This window comes from Molossus molossus, unplaced genomic scaffold (genome assembly GCF_014108415.1).
Source record: "Molossus molossus isolate mMolMol1 unplaced genomic scaffold, mMolMol1.p scaffold_m16_p_20, whole genome shotgun sequence".
Lineage (NCBI taxonomy): Eukaryota > Metazoa > Chordata > Mammalia > Chiroptera > Molossidae > Molossus > Molossus molossus.
Window position 1 is genome coordinate 45,797,622 of NW_023425356.1, and position 22,980 is coordinate 45,820,601.

Consider the following 22,980-nt stretch of genomic DNA (forward strand, 5'->3'; position numbering starts at 1 on the left):
TCTTATAGTAAGAGGCAAAAATGTATCCTCTACCTGCCTTAAAAGTAGAAAAGAATAAAGGTTAATCTGGGAGGGGTTGGGGGGGAGAGACAGTTTATATCTTTGAGAAAAAAAAAAATGAACCTAAATAAACACCCATTTTTCTTAAAGTTCTAAAATGCCTATTATCTGAAATAACAAAGGCTCAAGCCAGAGAAAAGGCAGTATCTTTTTTTGTTTTCCTATTTTTTAAAATCTTTATTGTTGAATGTATTACAGATGTTCCTCATATTTTCCCCCATTGACTCCCTCCTCCCCACTCCCGCCTTTTCCCACACTGTTGTCTGTGTCCACTGGTTATGCATATAAGTTCTTTGGTTTATTTCTTCCCACCCCCCAACCCCCTTCTCTTTGAGGTTTGTCAGTCTAGCAACCAATTTGTTCTTCTTAATCCCTTCACCTTTTTCACCCATTCCCCCAACCCCCCTCCCAACAAAATGTTCTCTGAATCTATGAGAATGTTTCTGTTCTGCCTATTCATTTTGTTTGTAGATTCAATTGTCGACAGATATGTATTCATTGCCATTTTGTTTGTTCAAATATTTTATCTTTTTCTTCAAAAAGACCCTTCAACATTTCATATAATAATGGTTTGGTGGGGATGAACTCCTTTAACTTTTTCCTGTCTGGGAAAGTCTTTATATGGCCATTGATTCTACATGACAGCTTTGCAGGATAGAGTAATCTTGGTTGTAGGTTCTTGCTTTTCATCACTCTGTATATTTCTTGCCACTCTCTTCTGGCCTGCAAAGTTTCTTTTGAGAAATCAGCTGACAGTATTATGGGAACTCCTTTGTAGGTGACTAACTGCTTTTCTCTTGCTACTTTTAAGATTCTCTCTTTGTCTTGAACCTTTTGCATTTTGATGATGATGTGTCTTGGTGTGGGCCTCTTGGGGTTCGTCTTGTTTGGCACTCTCTGTGCTTCCTGGACTTGTATGTCTGTTTTCTTCACCAAGTTAGGAAAGTTTCTGACATTATTGTTTCAAACAAGTTTTTGATTTTTTGTTCTCTCTCTTCTCCTTCTGGTACCCCCAAGATGTGAATGTTGGCATGCTTGAAGAGGCTCCTTACACTATCCTCATTTTTTTTGGATTCTTTTTTCTTTTTTGCTGTTCTGATTGGGCATTTTCTGCTTCCTTATAATCCAAATCGATGATTTGCTTCTTGGCTTTACCTACACTACTATTGAATCTGTGTAAAATATTCTTTATTTCAGTTAATGCATCCTTCATTTCTGACTGCTCTTTTTTTTATACTTGAGGCCCTCACTAAGTTCCCTGAGGTGCTCACTAAGTTCACTGAGCATCCTTATAAGTAGTATTTCGAACTCACCATCTGTTAGGTTGCTTGTCTCCATTTTGCTTAGTTCTTTTCCTGGAGATTTTTTCTGTTATTTCATTTGGGACCTGTTTCTTTGTCTCATTTTGGCTGCCTCCCTGTGTTTGTTTCTATGTAGTACTTAACGAGAGGTATAGGGCTAGCTGAGACCAGATGCTGCTTGTTTGAAAGGATTTAGGAAAACCTGAAGCAGGATCCAAGACAGGCCAATCCTATGGTGAAGCAACTGGGTGGGCCTGAAAGTTGGGTGGAGTGGGGCCTCAGGGAATCACCAGGGCAGGGCAACCAGTATAAGCCAGGTTGTTGGAGTCCCAGATATGGCGGCTGTCTGCCACCCCAGGGAAGGGCTCACCAAAGGAACAAAGGCCTCTGACAGCACATCTGTCCCAGAGAAAAACCCCTCTCCAGCCCTCGCTCCAGTGCCAAACAATTCCGTTTTCTGTATGTCTCTGGCGCCCCTTAAGCTGCCTCCCCTCCAAGTTTGGAGGGAGTGAGTCCCAGTAAGTCCATGCGTGGGCCCTTTAAGAGGAGCTGCCTGTTTCGCTTAGGATGATACTTTCCAGGTCCCTCCATGTCATCTCAAAGGATAAGAGATCTTCCTTTCTTACAGGTGCATAGTACTCCATTGTGCATATGTACCGTAAATTTTTTATCCATTCGTCTACTGATGGGCACTTGGGCTGTTTCCAGATCTTAGCTATTATAAATAGTGCTGCTACAAACATGAGGGTACATATATTCTTTCTGATTGGTGTTTCAGGCATCTTAGGGTATATTCCTAGAACTGGGATCACTGGGTCAAATGGAAGTTCAATTTTTAATTTTTTGAGATGTGTGCATGAACAATGGACATGAACAACAAAGCTAGGGACAGGGCAGGGAGGGAGGAGGAGAGGGGAATCAGTGGGGGGAAAAGGAGAAACATCTGTAACAAAAATAAATAAATTAATTAATTAAATTAAAAAAATGTGTACTACAAAAAAATAAAATAAATAAATAAAAAGAGGAGCTGCCTGGGGCTCCAGCCGCCTCAGCCTCCAAGAGCCTCAGTTCCCGCTGGTTTTTCCAGCCAGAAGTGATGGGGATTCTCTTCCTGGCACAGGAACCCTGAGCGGGGCGCCTGGTGTGGGACGGGGAACCTCAGTGCTCAGGGAGGACCGTCCCAGCCGAGGTGTCCTCCTGATTTTTATCCGCCACACGTGGGTGTGGGACCAGCCCGTCCCCTCCGCACCTCCTACCAGTCTCGATGTGGCTGCTGCTTTAATTCCGTAGTTGTAGGACTTCCATTCAGCTCAATGTTAGGCGGTTTTGAATGATGGTTGTTCTGTAGTTTAATTGTAACTTTGATGTGGTTGTGGGAGGACGCGATACCACGTTTACCTACCCGCCATCCTGACCGGAAGTCCCTATTTTAATGACCTATGGATCTTTTCTGTGGAAATTTATAAAGGTTATATATATTTTTTTAAAGTAAGAATTAGCTTCTATTATCATATACTTTGTCTCTACTATGTCTGAGGATAGGATAAATAAAATATATCAAACTTCTTATTTGGGCCTAAAATTCACTCACAATTATTTTCTCAACGTTTTCATGTAGACTTTTTGTTTCCCACTATTGTAACTTAAAATATAACCAAAGGTTTCATTCAAAGTATCACTTACAGGTTGGTGTATTTCATCTCTGACTTGGGATATGTGGGAGAATAGTGTTGACATTTATTCTAAACCTGCATTTCTTGTGAATATTTTACTTTTCTACACTATAGATTGATTCTTACCTAAAATCTTTTTAAAAAGATACCAAAAATTAGAGGGATCATATTTCAGGTATTTTCAAACTAAGCTGGAATTCACCAATCTTTGTACACAGCCAGAGAGAATCAGTTTTAGTAAGTCAATTTTAGAAAAGCAATTTTGTCCGTTGTAATTGCCCTAATTTAGTTTACTAGTTCATATTCATTGTTTATACTGAATTACTCTTTAAATTTTGTACATCTTCTAGGTTCTATAACATGAGAGGAATTTTTTAAACCTGTTTGGCCTTGTTCTGTGCCCCTGAGTCTAATTTTTCCCCAGGTTAAAAAAACAAAACAAAAATCAAGCACTTTAATTCATTCCATTTAAGATGAAGAAAATGGAACAGAGTAATGAGTAAATGGCTTCTCAGGCATCTATGATATATTAATAACAAAGTCAAACGGAATCTCTGACTCCTAGTCCTGTTAGTTCCAAACCACCCATGATAATGGACGAGCAACATGTACAAACAAATCAAGTTATACTTGGAAAATATATACATATACCTCATATTTTCTATAAATTGCCTTTCTTTTTGTTTAGAATTATATAGAAAGTAATTTCAATTTCAATCTGTGTACATGCAGATTAAATAAAATAGTCAAGTAAAGGAAACCAAGATTATGCTAACTAGCAAAAGAAAACTCTCTGTAATTTTTTCCCTAAAGAATACTTGAATGATGTTCAAGTCTACTATATCTGGACAGAGTGAGGTAAGTGACAAGGAAAAGCATCCCTCTGCTTCAGCCAGGGCATGATTCTGAATTCATCCATTGTACAGGGCTTCTACATAAGCTTTTATACAAAGAAAGAACTCTTCCGCTAAAAGTATCCAGCTTCAGACTTTATATTCTAGAAACATCACATTGCTTGTATTTCCCTAATACAGTCCCTATTTTGTAGTTCAGTCGGTGCCTTTGCTTAGTTTGTTCTATCAGCATGAAATATTTTCCCCCACTTTCTTTTCTATTCTTTACCTAACAGGTAAAACTGTTCATCCTAGAGCTTAGGACAGACATCGCCTCTTCCAGGAGTCTTCCCTCTCTCTAAAGGAGGAAGATTAAGGTACACCTTCCTGAGGTTCCTCCAACAACAGAGCTTTCTCTGTCCCTATATATACTTACTACACAGAATTATAATTATTCCTTTGTGCAACTAATTCCATCTAAGTTAACAGCTTGTATCTTATCAGTCAATCCCCAAATCTTAAAATAGCTCCAATCCACAAATGAATTAATGAATATTTAATAGGTAGAGAGGGTGGCCATTTTAGCAAAGGAAAAAAACATGACATCAGCTAAGAAATTTGTAGGCATATGACTTTTTTATTTTGTTTTGGAACAGGGAATAGGCCAATTTAGTTAGAGTCTCTTAAAGGGGAGAAGTAGGGTAGAGACACCAAAATATATTATGACCAAGTTGGGAGGGCTTTAATACCAGGCCGTGCATCATTCAGGAAGCAATGGGAAACCATTCAAGTTTTCATTTTGTTTTTTAAAAAAATTTTATTGATTTTTAGAGAGAGGAAGGGAGAGGGAGAGAGAGATAGAAACGATTGGCCGCCTCCTGCATGCTCCCCACTGGGGATCGGGCCCACAACCTGAGCATGTACCCTGACTAGGAATCAAACTGGTGACCTCTTGGTGCATGGGTTGATATTCAACCACTGTGCCACACTGGCCAAGCTAAACCATTCAAGATTTTAGATAGGAGGAATGGTAGTCTTTTAATTGGTCTTTCTCCTTCCCATCTCTCCCTCTTCCAATACATCCTACAGATTAATATTTCTAACACATAACTTTGACAAAATTTCTTCCTTTCTTAGGCTTCCTTTGGTAACTACCCATTACCAACAGCATCTTAATGACACAGACTACAGTCCTTAAGAATAAATGGATTTTTCTTTTATGCTATCCAGTTTATTTGTGCTATTTATCAAATGCCATTTTTAAGTTATTTGTCTTATTTCCACAACTAAATTTGGTACGTGGGAGAAGAAAGAACTGTGTCTTATTCTTTATAACTGCTAACACATGAATGCACACACAGGGACACATTATGTATGTGCCGAATAATCTGAAAGTGGATCTGAATGAAATATGCCATGGGTAGTTAGCCCAGGATAAGTAACAGTTGATTTTTGGCTCTTTGCACAAAAGTCTAATTACTATTTTCATTAATATGTGTAAACACTGCTTTACAAAAGCAATAAAAATATTTTTAATACATTATTATTACTTTGCTGCCTGGGTACTAGTATCCTGCTTTAAAAATTCCAACTGTGGAAAGTAGAGTCTGAATGAAAAAAATGGAGCCACATTAACCCTTCCTAATGACTTGTTATTGCCAAAGGAACTCACAAATTTATCCTCTTTTTTTTTTTTTGTATTTTTATACTGGCTGCACCTCAGAGGGTTCATGACTGTTTTCTCTACCATTTCCCTCAACTCCTTAATCTCTAGTTTACTTGGTCTTATCTCCTGCAAGCAAAATGGAATTCAAATGGCCTCCTACACCTACTTTAAACTGGCATGGTGCCAAGCCAGCTGGGGCTTTCCTGGCATCCGGGCAGGGAAGTATATCTCATAACACATAAGCAATGTCTATTTGGCACAATTTACATGAAGCAATTTACTAAACCAGTGAGTCATTTCTCAAGGTGATACTCCTGGCAGACTTCTCTTCTTTCAGTATTCTGCCCAGACTTACCCTTCTGCTACATTCCCAAACTGGTAATCGGTGTATTTAACACTCCTCCCATGTATATCCCCCACGCAGACTTTTTCCCATTTCTGACAGGAAACATGCAGAGTTAAGAGAGAGCATTAAAAGATCTCACACACTGAATGCACGAGTGATACCAGACTAATATAATCCTCCCACATTCCAGCAGTGCCTGGTGAAGGATTCAGTTTAAATCCTTACAGAATCCTCTTAATTGATCTTTGTAATACAGCAATAAACACCCCCAAGATTTGTTAAGGTTTAAAACTGCCTTCTTAGATCGTTTTAACAGGAAATTCCTTAAATTCCTTGTTTCAAGGAATTCTACCTTGTTCAATGCAAACTTCCTGCTGACAGTGTGGGTGAAAGGTAGGGAGTGATAGCATATTCTGGTCCTTACAACACACACACACATACTAGAATTCTAATCATTTTTTGTAATGAAATTAACAGAATATTAAATGTATCATTCATGTAGCAGGTACAACAATGGCTTAACTGCCCGGCCGGTGTGGCTCAGTGGTTGAGTGTCAACCCCTGCACCAAAAGGTTGCCGGTTGGATTCCTGGTCAGGGCACATGCCCAGGTTGCGGGCCCAATCCCCAGTGGGCGGCATGTAGGAGGTGGCCAATCGATGTTCTTTCTCATTGATGTTTCTATCTCTCTCTCCCTCTCACTTCCTCTTTTTCTAAAATCAATAAAGAAAAAAAAAATCTTTAAAAAAAACAAAACAAACAAACAAAACAATGGCTTAACACTTTCTTACCCTGGAGACTTCATTCAGTTTTTCCAACTTAATAATAACTTTTTCCTGTCTCAGGCATTAAACAGTTTTTGTAGGCTGTTTCATGAACTTCTCATCCCTTGCCTGGTCTACTGCAGTAATCTAACTTTCTATTTCCTTCCAGTACCATTCATTCGATTTTCCACATGATCAACAAAGATACTTTTCCAAGAAGCAAACCTGATGCTGTCACTGGCCTGTGAAAATAAAATACCTTTCCATGGTCCAAATCATTTCCAGAATAAAGTCCAAATTCCATAGCATGGCCTTCAAGGCACTTTCTCATTTAATTCTTGACAACTATCACGTTTCCTCTTTCAAACTATATTCCAAGAATTCTGAACATTTTGCAATTTGCCAAAGAGAGAGATGTGTCTTGACTCCGTATCCTTACATATACAAGAAATATCCTTCCCTTCCTTTCCTCCAGGTTAGCTTCTATTTGTACCTGGACATGACCTAATCATAAATTTCTCTGCAAAACCTTTTTTGGCATTCTCCACTTCACACCATAACCCATTCCAGGCAATATCTCACTTAATCTTTCCCTGTGGTTATATTATAACCTTAAGAAAAAATAATTTATTGAGGTGAAATTAACTTAACATAAAATTAACCATTTTAAAGTAAATTAATTCAGTGACATTTAGTACATTCACGATGTGGTGCAAACACCACCTGTATGGAGTTTCAAATGGTGATAACTTTCAATTTACCAGAATATGTCCCCCCAAACTTGCAACTTTGCAATCACGATACTGTACATGTAATAAATTGGTGCTCAATAAATACAGATGGGAGACCAAGAACCCAATTAAAAAATGGGCAGAGGACCTAAACAGACACCTCTCCAAACAGGACATACAAATGGTCACGAGACATATGAAAAAATGCTCAGCGTCACTAATCATCAGAGAGATGCATATTTAAATAAATATGAGGTATCACCTCACACCTGCCAGAATGGCTGCCATCAACAAATCATCAAACAACAAGCGCTGGTGAGGGTGTGGAGAAAAGGGGACTCTAGTACACTGCTGGTGGGAATGCAAACTGCTGCAGCCACTATGGAAAACAACATGGTGTTTCCTAAAAAAATTAAAAATTGAACTTCCATTTGACCCAGTGATCCACTTCTAGGAATATACCCTAAAAAACCTGAAACACCAATCAGAAAAAATATATGTTCCCCTATGTTCATAGCAGCACTATTTACAATTGCTAAGATCTGGAAACAGCCCAAGTGTCCATCAATAGATGAGTGGATAAAAAAACTGTGATACATTTACACAATAGAGTACTATGCAGCTATAACAAAGAGAGATCTCTTATCCTTTGAGATGAGATGGAGGGACCTGGAGAGTATTAGCCTAAGCAAAACAAGCCAATCAGAGAAAGACACATATCGCATGATCTCACTTATTTGTGGAATATAATGAACAAAACAGCTGACAAACAAAATAGACCCAGAGACATGGAAGTGAGGTGCAGACTGACAAACCTCAGGAGAGGTGGATGGTGGGGGGCGGGGGACAAACCACAGAATTTTTATGCATATATATGTAAACAAGGACATAGACAATAATGCTGGGGGAGGGGGCGGGATTGGGAAGAGGGTGTCAATGGGGGGGAAAAGGAGAAACATCTAACAAAAATAAATAAACATAAAAATTCAAAAAAATAAAAGAGAAATAATACGTTTAGAAAATTATCTTTTATAGTGAAAAAAATACAAATGGAATCACATATCAAGAATGAAAATGCATTTTATGGATTATTTTTATTCTCTTTTATTATCTAGTTTTAAAAAAAGACATGGGATTAAGTCTCATGTTATGGGAAGATTTATCACATACACATAAGATGAAATAAAAGGTTCACCTCTCAAACTTATATTAAGAAAAGGGATCTTCAGGAATCAAAGTTTATAATTTGGCTTTTTTCAAAATCGATTCACCATATATTGAGAATTTACTTATATGTCAAGAACTATTGTAAGCACCGAGAGATACAGAATTGAACAAAACAGACAAATTCTCTGCCCTAAAGCCTACATTCCAGTAATGGAAGAAAGACAATAAACATTAATAAATAAATCCTATAGCATTTTTGAAGGTGTCAAATGCTATGGGACAAAAAAAATTAGAGCCACGCAATTAGATCAGATGTTCTGAATGAAGATATAAGAAGGGGCTGCAATTTTAAATAGTTGGTCAGGGTAGGCCTTATTAAGTAGGTGACATATAAGCAAAGAGTTGAAGGAGATGAGAAAGTGAGTAATTCCAGTTTCTCAAGGGAAAAGCCAAGGCCTAGGCCTTGAGGCAGGAACATGCCTGATGTGGTCAAGGACAGTACCCAAGCCAGAGTGGCTGAAATGTAGAAGGATGGAGCTGTCATTAAAGAAGATGGAGATGATCTCTGGCAGGCTTGGGAGAGAAGATTAGGTGCTCAGTGTGGGGCATGCTGGAAAGGACCATTACATATCCAAGTAGAGGTATGAAATGAGCATATGGAATTACAAGTCTAGACAATAGAGATGTATATAGGCTTGAGACATAAAATTAGGAATCATCAGCATTAGAGAATGTGTAGTCATAGATTGAATGAGATTCCTAAGAAAGTGAGGTTGGAGGACTGAACTCTGGCACTCCCCTGTGAAGATTTGGAGAAATCTGCAAAGATGACTCAAGGAACTGCCAGAGAGGCAGAAGGAAAACTAAGAGTGCACAGTGTCATGGGAACCAAGTGAAGAGAGTGGTTCTAGAAGAAGAAATGAGCCATCAACTGCATTAAATGCCACTGACAAATTAGGTAAGATGAGAACTGACCATTGAATTTAGTAATTTGGCGGTCACCAGTGAACCCAACAAGAGCAATTCTGTCTTTTTAAATTTTCATTTTTCTTAGTTCATTCTATTGTATTTTATTATTCACAACAAGGTGGGGAGAAAAAAACTGGTCCTTCACCACACACAGATTGAGAAGCACTCATTCAGAAGTGCTGGACAATAATTGGACTAGAAAAACGTTTTGTAATTGCCAAGCAGCATTAGGGGCTCACATGAGGCTTGCAGCCATTAGTTTAAAGACCATCAGCATGGTGGAGTGATTTTCTCCAGACACATTATGCAGCATGGAAGTAGAGAGGGGAGATGAGGAGCAGGATTTAACTGAGCTATCTCACTGCCAAGTAAGTATGATGATGCGAGAGAAGGGCAAGGAAATAATGTGCAAGGGAGCAATGACAATGACTGACCATAAAATTCAGGTTGGATGAAGAGGGAGGAAGGATATCAGAGTTATGAGGGGCAGATAAGGTGACAGGATCAATGGACCATAGGTCACAAAAGGATTGAAAGGTTTTTGGAATTAGAGATGAGCTAGAATGATAGGAGGTGATGGTCATAGAGCAACATGCATGCAATTCAGCATATGAAAAAGTTGTGGCAATGAGGCAGGATAAAGGAAAAGATTTTTGAAGAAAAGGAGTTCAAAGAACTGACAGCCATGTGTTGGAAGAATCATGTCTCTAGATACAGAATCACAATTTAAGGCTGGAATAGTGTTGAAGATAATGACAACGAGCCAGGAGCAAATATCAACCGAAAAAGAGGGGGAGAGTGCCAGGGGGAGGGGAGGATGACTGGAGATTGGAAAATAACTACGATATGAGATTCAGAGTTTGGGTGTTTTAGAGGAAATGAGAGAGAACAGACAGAAAGCAGTCATGGAAGGAGAAGGACACCTACTATAGGCAGCATGGTCTGAGGGCCAGGGGAGAAAAACAGCCAGCACTTAATAGGACCTCACAGAAGACAGTGTCCTCAGTGAAGACACACGTTCTCATGAAACTAAGAAATTGAGGGGCTCATTCCAGAAGAGCTGGAAGCTGAGTTTTCTGCTGATGGGCATAGTGAAAGGGTTCCAAGAGATAGGAAAGAATGAGTGAATGGCAGGCACAGAAAAGGAGATGTAGAGAGCCACAGTCGAGTGTGGGAGAGGAGGGGTCCCTCAAGCGTCTAGGATTACCCATGATGACCAGCATGAAAAGGCAGAAAGTACCTAAGATAACTGTTTTGGAAAATTATTCACCATGGACAGTTATTTTATGAGAAAAAAGGGGACCCAGACCTGGATTATGCAATTGATTAGTAATATCTAACCAATGGATTATATCTTGGGTCTAGATAACACATGTTTATGCTATCTATCCTTAGACTATTAAATTTTTTACAGTACTAAACTGAATAAAATGTAGGGAAGGGCATAAGGATGGCAAATGGCCTGTTCATATTGATCTTTATTAATAAATCTGATTTTAAAAACTGATGACAGAGTAGGCTGGTTAAAATGTGCATTTTGAAATATCTGTTTATTCGAACTGGATAACTAAAAATCTTCTATACTAATATTCACTCTACCAATTTTCATCATGTATCTACTTAATATAAACACAGCCACATGTACTAGAATGCTCCAAAAAAAAGGATGCCCTTTTAAAAATAATTTCATATTAAAATATTATTTTACTTACTAAATTGATATTCTATCTACAGGTTCCTAGTTATATATATGGCAATTAGTCTTTTTCCTTCATTGAATCAGGTATTTTCTTCTCCTTCCCTTCCATTGTTCCTCTTCTTTGTCAAGATCATATTCATTTTTTTATGTTGTGGAGGTAGGGAATAGGATAGTTTAATATCCCTACCAAATCAGAATGATATCAACTATCTGATAAACCAATAAGCAAATTAATTATTTGGATGTGGAAGGATCTATACACTGAACAATCTGAGGAATAAAGTAGTCATAGTATACATTAAGTTCAAGAAGTGTTTTTTTTTATTTAATTTTTTTATTTAGAGGGACAGAAAGTTTACCTAGAACTAGAACTAATTACATTATGTCTCTCCAGATCTACTCTCTGCCCTTCTCTCCCTTGCTGTGTGTTTCGGGAAGCAAACCTTTATAGAACACATCAAGAGTACTCTTTCCCTCTGACTTCAAGTTAAGTTTGGCCAGTAGGTAACATTGGCAAAAACTCCGAATTCAGGAGAAGAGCACTGGGATATTTATGCTCCCGTGTCTTCCTTGCTGGCCATTATTCTATTGGTAGAGGCTGTATTCTTCTGTGTAGGGCCCTCTCATGCAACTATAATTCTTTGGGTTCCAGACACATTGCTCCCTTCCCACAACTTGGAGTGAAAATTGCTTTCTGCTGTTGCTAGTTCATGGGTGTTTCACTGCCCTTTGGTAGGTCCCTTCTGTGGTCAACACCTCTGTAAATAGTCCCTTCATTAAGTCTTTTCAATTAACCCAGTGACTGTCCAATTTGTTACTTATTAGGAGCTAGACTGACATAATTTCCTATAGGCCATATGGACCATTTCCAGGGCCAGGTCTACACAATCCAACTGTTCTGCCAAATTACTCAACTCATATCTCCTTCACCGTTTCTTAGAGAAATACAACCCTATCTTGTTGAAGGACTCACTTCTTCATGGCAGTCCCATATCATTATGACATTAGCAGCCTTACTTATATTTTATCATTCATAAAACCTCCATTTTCATAAATGCAAACAAAAACTAGATTATTTCAGGAATTTGGTCAGAAAAGAGAAGTAGCTTTTCTCAGTAATTCCATCTCACCTCCTTCTCCGTGTTGAGCAACACCAACTGGCTATCCGTGAGGATGCAATACTTCCGCTCCCATGTTGTCGTCTCAGTGTAGGGCGACTGGCCACAAGACAGACGGTGCGTAGGTGGCCCTTTCACATCTGTATGACAAACATGAACAAAAGTGACAAATCATTATCCTGCTTAGCAAACTAGTATTTAAAATGTAAGATTCTTCAAAATCAAATTAAATAGAGATGAGTCTAAACATGAATCTCAATGGTAAACTGAAAACTTCAACTTTCTCTTAAGAAAATAAAAACTGTTAATATACAGAAGTGAAAATTGGTCTACAGTCTACAGAAAAGAGGGCTGAAACACTCTAGGAAAAATTGTTAGCATAAATTGATACAGTAATCACCGCTGTATATGCACTAAAATAATGAAAGGCCAATTAAGAGCTAAACAAGTATTATTCAAAATAAAGAGGTGAGGGTGACTCAGACAAGAACAAAAGATAGAGCCCCTGGTCTTTAGGAGGAAGATGATGTCACATGCACACTTTGAGAGTACTGTTGACCCAAAAGTGAGAGAGTGAAGTCGCTGGCAGCCTAGACCTTTAAAATGGCTTTATTTCTAGTCACTCATAAGAAATAGAAATGTCTAAACTATAGCATATTACCACTAGAGGCCAGTAATACCTTAAAATCATAGGAAGCAATTTCCTCAAGCAAAGATCTAAACATTACCATCATGTCTCTTAGAGGTGGAGGTATACAATGTCAAAGCTAAATGTCTCAACTCTTCTAAAAGTCTCATTTCCCTATAAAATACAAGTAGTTACTATTACTTTGTTACTTAAATTTTTTTTAAATATAAACTATTCACTCATTTGGGCTGTTGTAAACCTTAGAACATACCTTAATCATAAGTACACATTAGATCCATTAAATAAAGACTTTTATTATGACAGTTCTATATATAGTAAAATTTCTTTAGCCATGAAGGACGAATTCCTTTCAGGTATATTCATTTAAAATGCACCATTTATTACTGTTTAATTATTATGCTAGAGGAGTACCTCAAACTGAAGAAATTAAAAAACAAACACCCCTGAGCGCATTTTAAATAAGCACATTTTATCTATTAGATGAGTGTTTTTATTACTATTACTTTCTACAGACTTTTAGTTTTTTATCACAAGATGATAGGTATTCCTGTTATTGACTGACTACAAGGAAATTAAAATGAGATCCTAGGTATTTTATACCATAATTACTCAAATATGCATATATGCATATCTATAGACTGAGTTCTATAGAAAGTAAATAACAAGTCAGTAATTAGGGTAGTTAGGAATAAGTCTATCTTCTTACAGCCCCTTATGTGTCCAAAACTATCTTTTTTTTTTTTTCCTTGTGGTACATGCCCCTAGCTGGAACCGAACTGGGGACTCTCTGGTCCACAGGCCAACGCTCCAACCGCTGAGCCAAACCGGCCAGGGCTGTCCAAAACTATCTTCAACGCTTCTTTGGGCTTAACTTCCTATTCTTTCTAAAAGTCTACCTAAATGTGTTGCTCTACATGTTTGGAGGAGCTTATCAGCTAATCTCCAAAATAATTCGAAGTCAAAGAAACAATCATGTAACTATGGCTTAGCTGGACAAGTTCACTGTTTTCCCCTTATTTTCCTGTTTCTATCTCCTCTGGATGTGCTGTACGTACAGCTTCTCCATTCCACACCAACTCTTCCCCACCTTCAACTCTCCCCCTGTATTCTAAGCAACTTAAATTATTTTAAAGTTTTCTTTATACTTCAGAATTTCCTAAAATCATCACAAAAAGCTTCAAAGAAACTGACTTCTAATCCTTTTTGACACGATAGGAGATTCTTGCCTATAATTAAAAGCCATGTCAAAGCTGATTTTCTTAACATGGTTTGGACAAACAACAACGTTGGATTTTTACCACAATGTAGGCCTATTTTCAGAGCAAATACTAACCCTACCTCAACAGAGAGGATACACCTACTTTATGTGGAAATGTGGTGGTTTTGTGGCCCAGACAAGTTTTCATTCAAATGACTAACCTTCTTATGTAAGTTAGCTGTGGGTGACCTAAACTGCCCACTGTAATTTAATTTGAACAGTAATCTTATGATCTTTGCTAAGCAAGAAAATATTGACAGACTCTGTACATAAAAATTAAAATATAGGTCCTAGCCAGTTTGGCTCAGCGGTTAGAGTGTTGGCCTGTGGTCCAGAGAGACTTGGGTTCGGTTCCCGCTATGGGCACCTACCTCGGTTGCAGTTTGTCCCTGGCCCTGGCTGGGTCATGCGGGTGGCAACCACTCGATGTGTCCCTTTCATGTCGATGTTTCTCTCTCTCTCTCTCTTCCTCTCTCTCCCTCCCACTCTAGCTGAACAAATAAAATGAAAAAATGTCCTCGGGTGAGGAAAAAAAAATTAAAATATAGGATACTATATTTATAGCATAATTCAGGTTTCCTGACAAACTATAAACGTGTCATCCTGAGTAATTCTCTTAAAGACTCACGGTCTTGGGTTCTCCCTTTCCCCAGCCTGAGCTTTGTTCCTAGTTTCTTCATGGTATTGTGAAACAGCATTTTGGGACCCAGAACTCCCCAGAGCTAAAGGTTTTATGAAGTAGGGAGTAATACTTCTATATTTTTTTTGTCTAAATTGTGAGCTTGATTAGCCATGCTATAAATTTTATAGATTCACTCCTTTTTGTTTATTTCTGTGCCCACTTTTTGATAATTTTATGAGATGCATACAAAGGAAGAAGAAAACAAGAAGTTAGAATAAGTGTTTTGGGGGAGAGGGTTCTTTTGAGCACTTCTGGATTAAGGTTTAAAAAAACATTTTAAATAACAAGATAAAATAGATTTTAAAATAACCTATAGATTTAATTTATTCATTCTATCATGTCCCCATTTCTATGGCTAAATAAGGTTTAATAGTACATTTGAAAAGCCTGTGTACTGAGACTATATTAACAGGCCAAGTTTAGATTAATGCCCTATTTCACCTTACCAAGTCTACCAATCAACCTCAATCTCTCTCTCTCTTGCTCTAGTGACATACTTCTAATTTTTGATTTCCAATTATACTTAGTGTCTAAAATTCACTAGAGAAAAGGAAAACTAACTTAGAGTTACAAATAAGAATCTTAATTAAAAATTCGGGAAAAAATTAGATTTACCCTGCCCCATTCCTACATGGAAACTAAGTACATTGGATGACGGTCTTATTACAAAAATTAAATAATTTTAGAAACATTAAAAAGGATCAGAGGTCACTGAATGGATTTCCTTGAAAAGCGCTGCTGTAAGATTGGATATTATAATATACACTAGTAATTTTCAATATATTTTTTAAAATCTCAGGAACCCTCTAGACTCTTAAAATTATTGAGGACTTCAAAGAGCTTTTGTTTATGTGGTATGTTATAGTTATATTAGAAATTTAAAAATATTTATTCATTTAACAAACATAATGCATATTAATATAAATAACACATTTTAATGAGATGTAAGTTTTCCAAAAAGAGAAAAATAAGTTAGAGGAGCAACACTCTTTTAAATTTTGCAAATCCCTTTAAAGTCTGACTGAATAGAAGACAGCTGGGTTTCTACATATGTTTCAACCCTCAATCTAATTTATGTTGTTTTGGTTGAAGTAGATGAAGAAAATCTTGGACTCACACACACATGTAGTTGGAAAAGGGAAGAGTATTTTAATAGCATTTTTAGATAATTGTGGATCATCTTTTTTAAATGCTATGCCAAAACCTGATGAACAGTTGCTTAAGAGTGAGTAAAATATGTAATCTGACACCACACCTCGATGAACTTTTCATACTCTGTTAAGTTAAAAATCATTGGTCTACTTTGCCCCTTTGAATGGACCTTTTACCCATATGTATCAGTTTGTAACATTATGCACTGATTATTTAGAAAATATTGGTTCCTTTAGTTTTGCAGATTTTCTAAATGTTGAAACTTTCATTATATAGTATCAAAAAATCACATTCATTAAATTTTAGGAAAGTATTGATCTCATAAGAAAAATCTTTAATTACTGAGAAGTAGTGACAGATTCAAGTTTTCAAAAATACTCATTTTCATTTTTAGTCTTGAATTTTACCATTGGCAATAAATACTGTTATTTCTTTCCCCCTTAAATGGCAGGTTGATGTCTTTCTTTTTCCAGAAAATGTCTACCAAACCAAGACTGAATAACTATAGTTTGTCTTTCAGTTGTTCTTTTGAATAAAAATGGTGTTCCCTGAAAAACAAGTGGCAAGTTCAGCTTGCAACTCATTTTGCACAAATGTTTTCTGTGGTGATAACCATCATGCTTCATGTGCAGCTGTATGTTAAAAAGATGTGAACTCTGGGGCTGAGATTGCATAAAATTAAAGATTTTCAGTGAGTCAAGTATATTCTGGCTCTATGTTCCCTACTGTATGTGGCAGAGCAAAAAGCAATGATTATTGGTATAGTTTGGTGCCATTGCCTTGATTCCTGCTGCCACATCAGTTTTACTCACAATTGGTTTTGCACCATCAGTGCAAATGTCAACACAGTAAAAAATGGGAGGCCAGTGTAGGGGCAAGTTTTATTATGAACATAAATTTAACCTAGCAGATCAAGGGGACCTTTGGGTTCTAGGGTTCTACAGACCACACTTTAAAAACCACTGCTTAGATGAAAGGAAGTCAATGAAGGATTCTAAGAAAATCTGGCAATTATTTGTAAAATGAAGTAAGTGGGGAAAAGACCAGAGGTCTTGTACAATGAATGAGAGACTAATGGAATGGCCTGGTCAAGGAATGATTAGGGTCACAGATTGGTGACAGTAGACATAAAGAAAGAGATATGTAAGCCAGAGTTTGAAATAAGAATCAACAGCACTGGTAACTCTCTAGCTGTTTGTGCTGGAAGAACAACACAAGAGATGAGAGAATAAAAGAGCAATTAATACAGAGAGAGGTAAACTGATAAATGCTCATAAAGGAGGTTATATAACCTAATTCTCCTTTAGTTTTAGCAGGGAAGTTCAAATACAAGGAAGGGAGGAAGGGAGGGAGGAAGGAAGGGAGGGAGGGAGGGAACGAACGAATGAAAGAATGAACTTGAAAGAGAAACTTTTGAATTTGAATTGAATTTGAAAGACTGAATAAAAGCCAGTATATCCAAATCATTTCTAAAGAGCATTTGGTATCCCTCAGAATCCGCTGGAGAGCGGTTCCCGGACTCCTGCAGATAACTAAAATCTTTGGATGTTGGAGTCCCTTTTATACAATGGCATAGTAATTACATATAACCTATATTTGCATCTAAGCTACAGCTGGGAGGGCCTACACATCACTTCCTTCACGTGGATTCAGCATAGTGCTCAGTGAATGGCAAATTCAAGTTTTGCTTTTTGGAATATTCTGGGATTATTTTTCCTGAATATTTTCTATTTGCAGTTGGTTGACTCTGTAAATACAGCTGGGCTGACAGTACCAGCTCCTTTCGTCTTCCTCTGAATCTAAAAGACAAACTTCAGGCCTCTCAAATGCCAGTATAAATTTAGTAACTACTGGGCAGGAAACAACAACAATAGAACTTCTCTGTATGTAGTAATCCTTTCTAATAACCCTTCCTTGTAACCAAAGAAGGGAGCATCAGGGCCTGTTGTATTACTTAACAAAGAAGATAAACAAAAATGATATGATAGAGCTGGAAATTCCATTAGGCATATCTATAAATATCCAAAAAGTTAACTTTTCTCTAAGAGGGTTAGCATCTTGTCTCTTCCAGACTAACAAAGCATCTCAAAAGACTGACAGTATGAAAGTAAATAAAGGGATCCAATCACAAGCAGAAATAGGAGTAGGGTGGAAAAGAGTAAGTCTATGACCCAAATATGGAGAACGTCAAAAAAAAAAAAAAAACTGCTGTGGGAAATTTTATTTTTGTATTTTACTGCTCCTCAGAAATTCATCTGCATTGCCTTTGAATCACATCATTTACAAGCCACATATTTTTTAAAATTCTAACATTATAAGTTAAAAGCAATTGTTAAAATCCCAAACCTGTTTACTGCCATCCAAAACAAGCTTTACAGAGGATTATATAGAGAGATTCATTCCTCCAGCTAAAACATAAACTCTAATGTCTCATTCATTCTCAATAGCCTTTCACTGATTCTTATTACCAACCTAAACAAAACATAGTTTTGGGAAATCTATCTATATCGGGGAGATTTTGATATATTTGAAAACACACACATTTCTAACAAGTAATTGTAAACTGCAGGGGTTTGAACTGCTGTAGAAAGATCTATATTTGTGTGTGTGTGTGTGTGTGTGTGTGTGTGTGTATTTATTCCCATGCCAGAACTAACCTGGTTTAGAAATAGCAAGTTCTCAGCATTCAAATTTCAATGATCAAATTTGTTTTGGTTCTGAATTTGGTTAGAACTCAAAATATAAGCGTTGGTTTATAAACTCTCAGAATTGAAATGCCTACTTTCTTATAGAAGTAAAAATACATCTAAATAACTTTAAAACAGAGTTATAGTACTTTAGCTAAGGACACGTCAGTTTCCCCAAATACACAAAGGGCTATTTTCCTTTTCACCAAGATATTCAAATCAGTTTTAACAGAAGTTCAAGTTGAAATATAACTTAGCCAACTATATTTTTATTTATTTATTTATTTATTTATTTATTTATTTATTTATTTTATTTATTTATTTATTTTTTATCCTCACCTGAGGACATTTTTCCATTTTTTGTTCAGACAGAGTGGGAGGGAGAGAGAGAGAAACATCGACGTGAAAGGGACACATCAAGTGGCTACCACCCGCATGACCCAACCAGGACCAGGGACAAACTGCAACCGAGGTACGTGCCCTTAGCGGGAACCCAACCTGGGTCTCTCTGGACCGCAGGCCGATGCTCCAACCGCTGAGCCAAACCGGCCAGGGCAAAAGCTATATTTTTAAAAGGAAGTTCTTTATTTTTCTGATATATAAAAATCCTTGCTCTGCCACAGAGCTTCAAAAAGTGTGGTATAGCTCTGGCTGGTTTGGCTCAGCAGTTAGAACATTGGCCCATGGACCAAAGAGTTACAGGTTCGATTCCAGTCAAGGGCATGTACCTCGGTTGTGGTTCGGTCCCCGGCCCTGGTCAGGGTTGTTCGGGAGGCAACCAATCGATGTGTCTCTCTCACATCAATGTCTGTCTGTCTGTCTGTCTGTGTGCCTGTCTGTCTCTCTCTCTTTCCTTCCCACTCTGAAGATAAATGGAAAAGTATCCTCAGGTGAGGATAAAAAAAAAAAAAGTGGTATATGCTTGGCTATCTTCCATCGGCAACTGCTACAAAAGAAGAAATGTTAGAGTTGCCACATGGAGATGATTCTTAATAATATCAATAACTGTAATAGGCTGCTCAGCAGCAGCCCACTAGGTATTAGAGATATATGACCAAATTATTTTCTATAAGTGTTAATGCTGTCTGCACTAGACCTAGGGTAGATGCTATTAATTACCACCCATCAATACAGTATACTTGAAGTCATTCTCTTTCATTCTTAAAGTATAGAAAGAAAAAACCAAAACCAATCAGGACATTAAAATGAAGTTTAATTTTATTTACTTTACCCCTCATTATCTACCCACCTCCACATTCTATTACTATGTCAGAAAATACCCTACTTCCAGAATAAACAAAAATTTTCTTAGATTGATAAATCATTGCCTGTGAACTTTGCTTTGTCCTCTGGCCTGGCAAGCACATGAATCAATGGTCCCGGTAGATTTAAATGTGGTCACACTCACCTTGGTGAGTAATAAGGGTTCTGAATAATAAATGATTCCATATTTAACATATAAAATCACAGGTCAGAAATGTTTACCTTTATGAAAATATCTTTTAACCCTTATCATAAATTCATTGTGAGACCGTAACTATTTGTTATAAATTTGTATTGTGTCTTTTAACCTTAGGTAACCATTTTGGTTTCCTTCTCAACTACAGAGGCTTCATTTCCAAGCTACTTGAACATTGGTGTCTAGTCAGTAAATCCCATCTGCTTACCAAGCCCTTTTTATTAAAACAGGGTAGGTAGGAGGTCATGTGACACTTCTTTCTGGTAAGTAATTTCCTTTAGTCTAAAGTTTGTGAGAGTCCCTCTGCTGCCTCCCTCTCATCTCAGCAACACCCAGACCTAAGTATGGGGTTTCTAACTCTCTTCTATCAAAGGGCCCAGTGAGTTATCTGATAACAGCATAGTAAGTTCCTTGAACACATGGCTTATCTATAGTAGACAATCAGATGTTTGATAAAGGTAATATTTCTCTTTGTAAAAGAACCAATAGTTTGATACTATTACATAAGTAATAAGATTACCCAAAAGTAATCTTTTAAGAAGATGGCCAGGAAGGGAAACAGTATGATGGTTCCACTTGCTTCTCTCTTCCACATTATGGTACACAGTTTGTACTACACCGGTGTGCCAAGAAATGGCAAGCAGAGATAATACTGTTTCCTTCCGCTTCTTAGACATGCAAGAAGGTATAAGTCCCATAATTCCCACACTGGGTCAAGCAGTGCTTAGGCAATTATACCAATTAGGTAACTGAATGGAATGTTATGAGTGATGTCAGCGTCACGATGACAAATGGCAGTCAATCACAGTCTGCTCCTCAATCCTAATAGACTCCTTAGTTTAGGAGTCTATTAGACATCTATAGTTTATACTCTAACCCAATCAGAAAAACATAAAATACTCAAAAGAAAATAATTCATTTATATATTAATCTTTAAAAGGAAACAAAGGTCTATATGCAAGTTTTTCTTAAACAGTCAAGTATGGTGCAAATTTAAGAAAAGTGTAAGAAAATGCTAGTCTGGCCCTTAAAACATAACCTTGGTGTTGCATAAATGATAAAAACTCAAGATCCTTTTCACGTTTCATGTTCCTAATACTGGTAGAAAAATGAACTAGACTAAGAATTCTCTCAAATACTATTTAATACTCATTCCTTTTGTTATATTTAGTTCTTCTTCCTATATTAACATACCTCTAAGCTTGCCTCTTTTTGAAGTGAATCTCATCACTTTCCTTTAGAAACAGTTGCTGTGGGGAAAGAATTAGAGCTTTTAAAGGAATGTGGTTCTTAGTGGAGAAGGGGGAGAAAAAGCATAAATAGTTTACCACTTTTGAGAGATCAGTTTCTGAGGTTTTAGCGATTAGTTATACAGCCAATACTACGACGGTATCTCTCTGTCTAAGACAGAAGAAGGCAGACTGCATAAAATTTATCAAGACTTTGACAGCATTAAAAAATTTTAATAGCTCTACCTCTCTCCACAGTATCAACTGGAATAGACTACACAGCTAAAGATGCATCCTTTTTGAATTGTAACCTGTTTGAATCACAAGTCACTGAGTTGACAGTGAAAGCTATCAATACAGACTTCTCTCAAGAATCCTATCAGTCACTCACTAGTAAGTCACCAACCCAACTCAATCAGCTGTCATGAAACAACTTAGCTGACTTAACATTAGAAGTGAAAAACCTTTCTTTTTATTTAAAAAACCACTGACCTCAAATGAGTAGGAGAGAATAAACACCTATGAGACTATAAAGCAGTAAAAGCAAGCACTTAGCCTTTTCTCCTCAATACAACCAACACAAAAGAACAGGCATCCCTCTTATCCAAATCTAATTCAGTCCTGAAAATAAGTTGAATGACAAATTTTCACATAACAGGAGACCATATTCTGATTTTAAGTGGACAAAGAATAATGTAGTTTAAATACATCTAAAACTCTAAGTTAATTTCCCCAAGTACTGTTAAGCATTCTTAAAACCAGAAACCATATCTACAACCCACCCAAAATTTCTAAATTAAAAATAAACCATACAAAATCATTTATATTCGCCTGGCCGGTGCAGCTCAGTGGACTAAGTGTTCATCTCTTGGACTGAGAGGTCCCCGTTCCATTCCCAGTCAGGGCACATGCCCAAGTTTTGGATTCGATCCCCAGTGGAAGGTGTGCAGGAGGCAGCCAATCAATGTTTCTCTCTCACGTCCATGTTTAACTCTCTCTCTAAAAAAAAAAATCAATAAAAAAATTAATAAAAAAACAAAATCATTTATAATCAATGAACCTGTTAGTGGTTACATTTGTGCACAATATCAGATACAAGTTCCATTTTTCTTATGCTGCAAACACGTACTATAAGGTAAATAAACAATAATCTGGTAGTATTTCATAATGATTCAAAGAGCACAAAAAACTAAAATTAACTAACAATGCTTTCCAAACTAACAACATTTTCACAATTTTATTTTTTCTCACAAACAGGTAAAAGTCATATACATAGTACATGGGGACCCATGCACAGGCAAGTTTGTAGGTCTTTTGACATTTTGTCTTGTCTCTCATTAGCCTTTATCATTTCCATCTTTTCTCCTAAGGTAAGAGCTTTTCTAATTCTCCTAGGCTCACCTACTTTTCACAAGCTTTCTCATTATCTTAAAAGATATTCAGATTGCATGGAACCTTTAAACACGATTACGAAACACAATCCTGTTGGGAAAACAAATGATTCAGGTCCACAGTCTACTCCATATTCTCTTGCCCAG

The 22,980-nt window shown here is 37.1% G+C and overlaps 1 protein-coding gene across 6 annotated transcripts in view; it reads right to left on the reverse strand.

The window, feature by feature from the left end:
* Positions 1-22,980, reverse strand: part of RASAL2 (RAS protein activator like 2) — a 292,067-nt gene that overhangs the window by 135,548 nt on the left and 133,539 nt on the right. For 5 of the 6 annotated variants that reach the window (XM_036272221.1, XM_036272220.1, XM_036272223.1 and 2 more), the window contains exon 2: positions 12,339-12,466. In XM_036272221.1, coding sequence (XP_036128114.1) covers positions 12,339-12,466 — 128 coding nt within the window. Of the gene's footprint in view, positions 1-12,338; positions 12,467-21,407; positions 21,705-22,980 lie in introns of those variants that run through there. The other variant, XM_036272222.1, reaches the window with a different exon arrangement.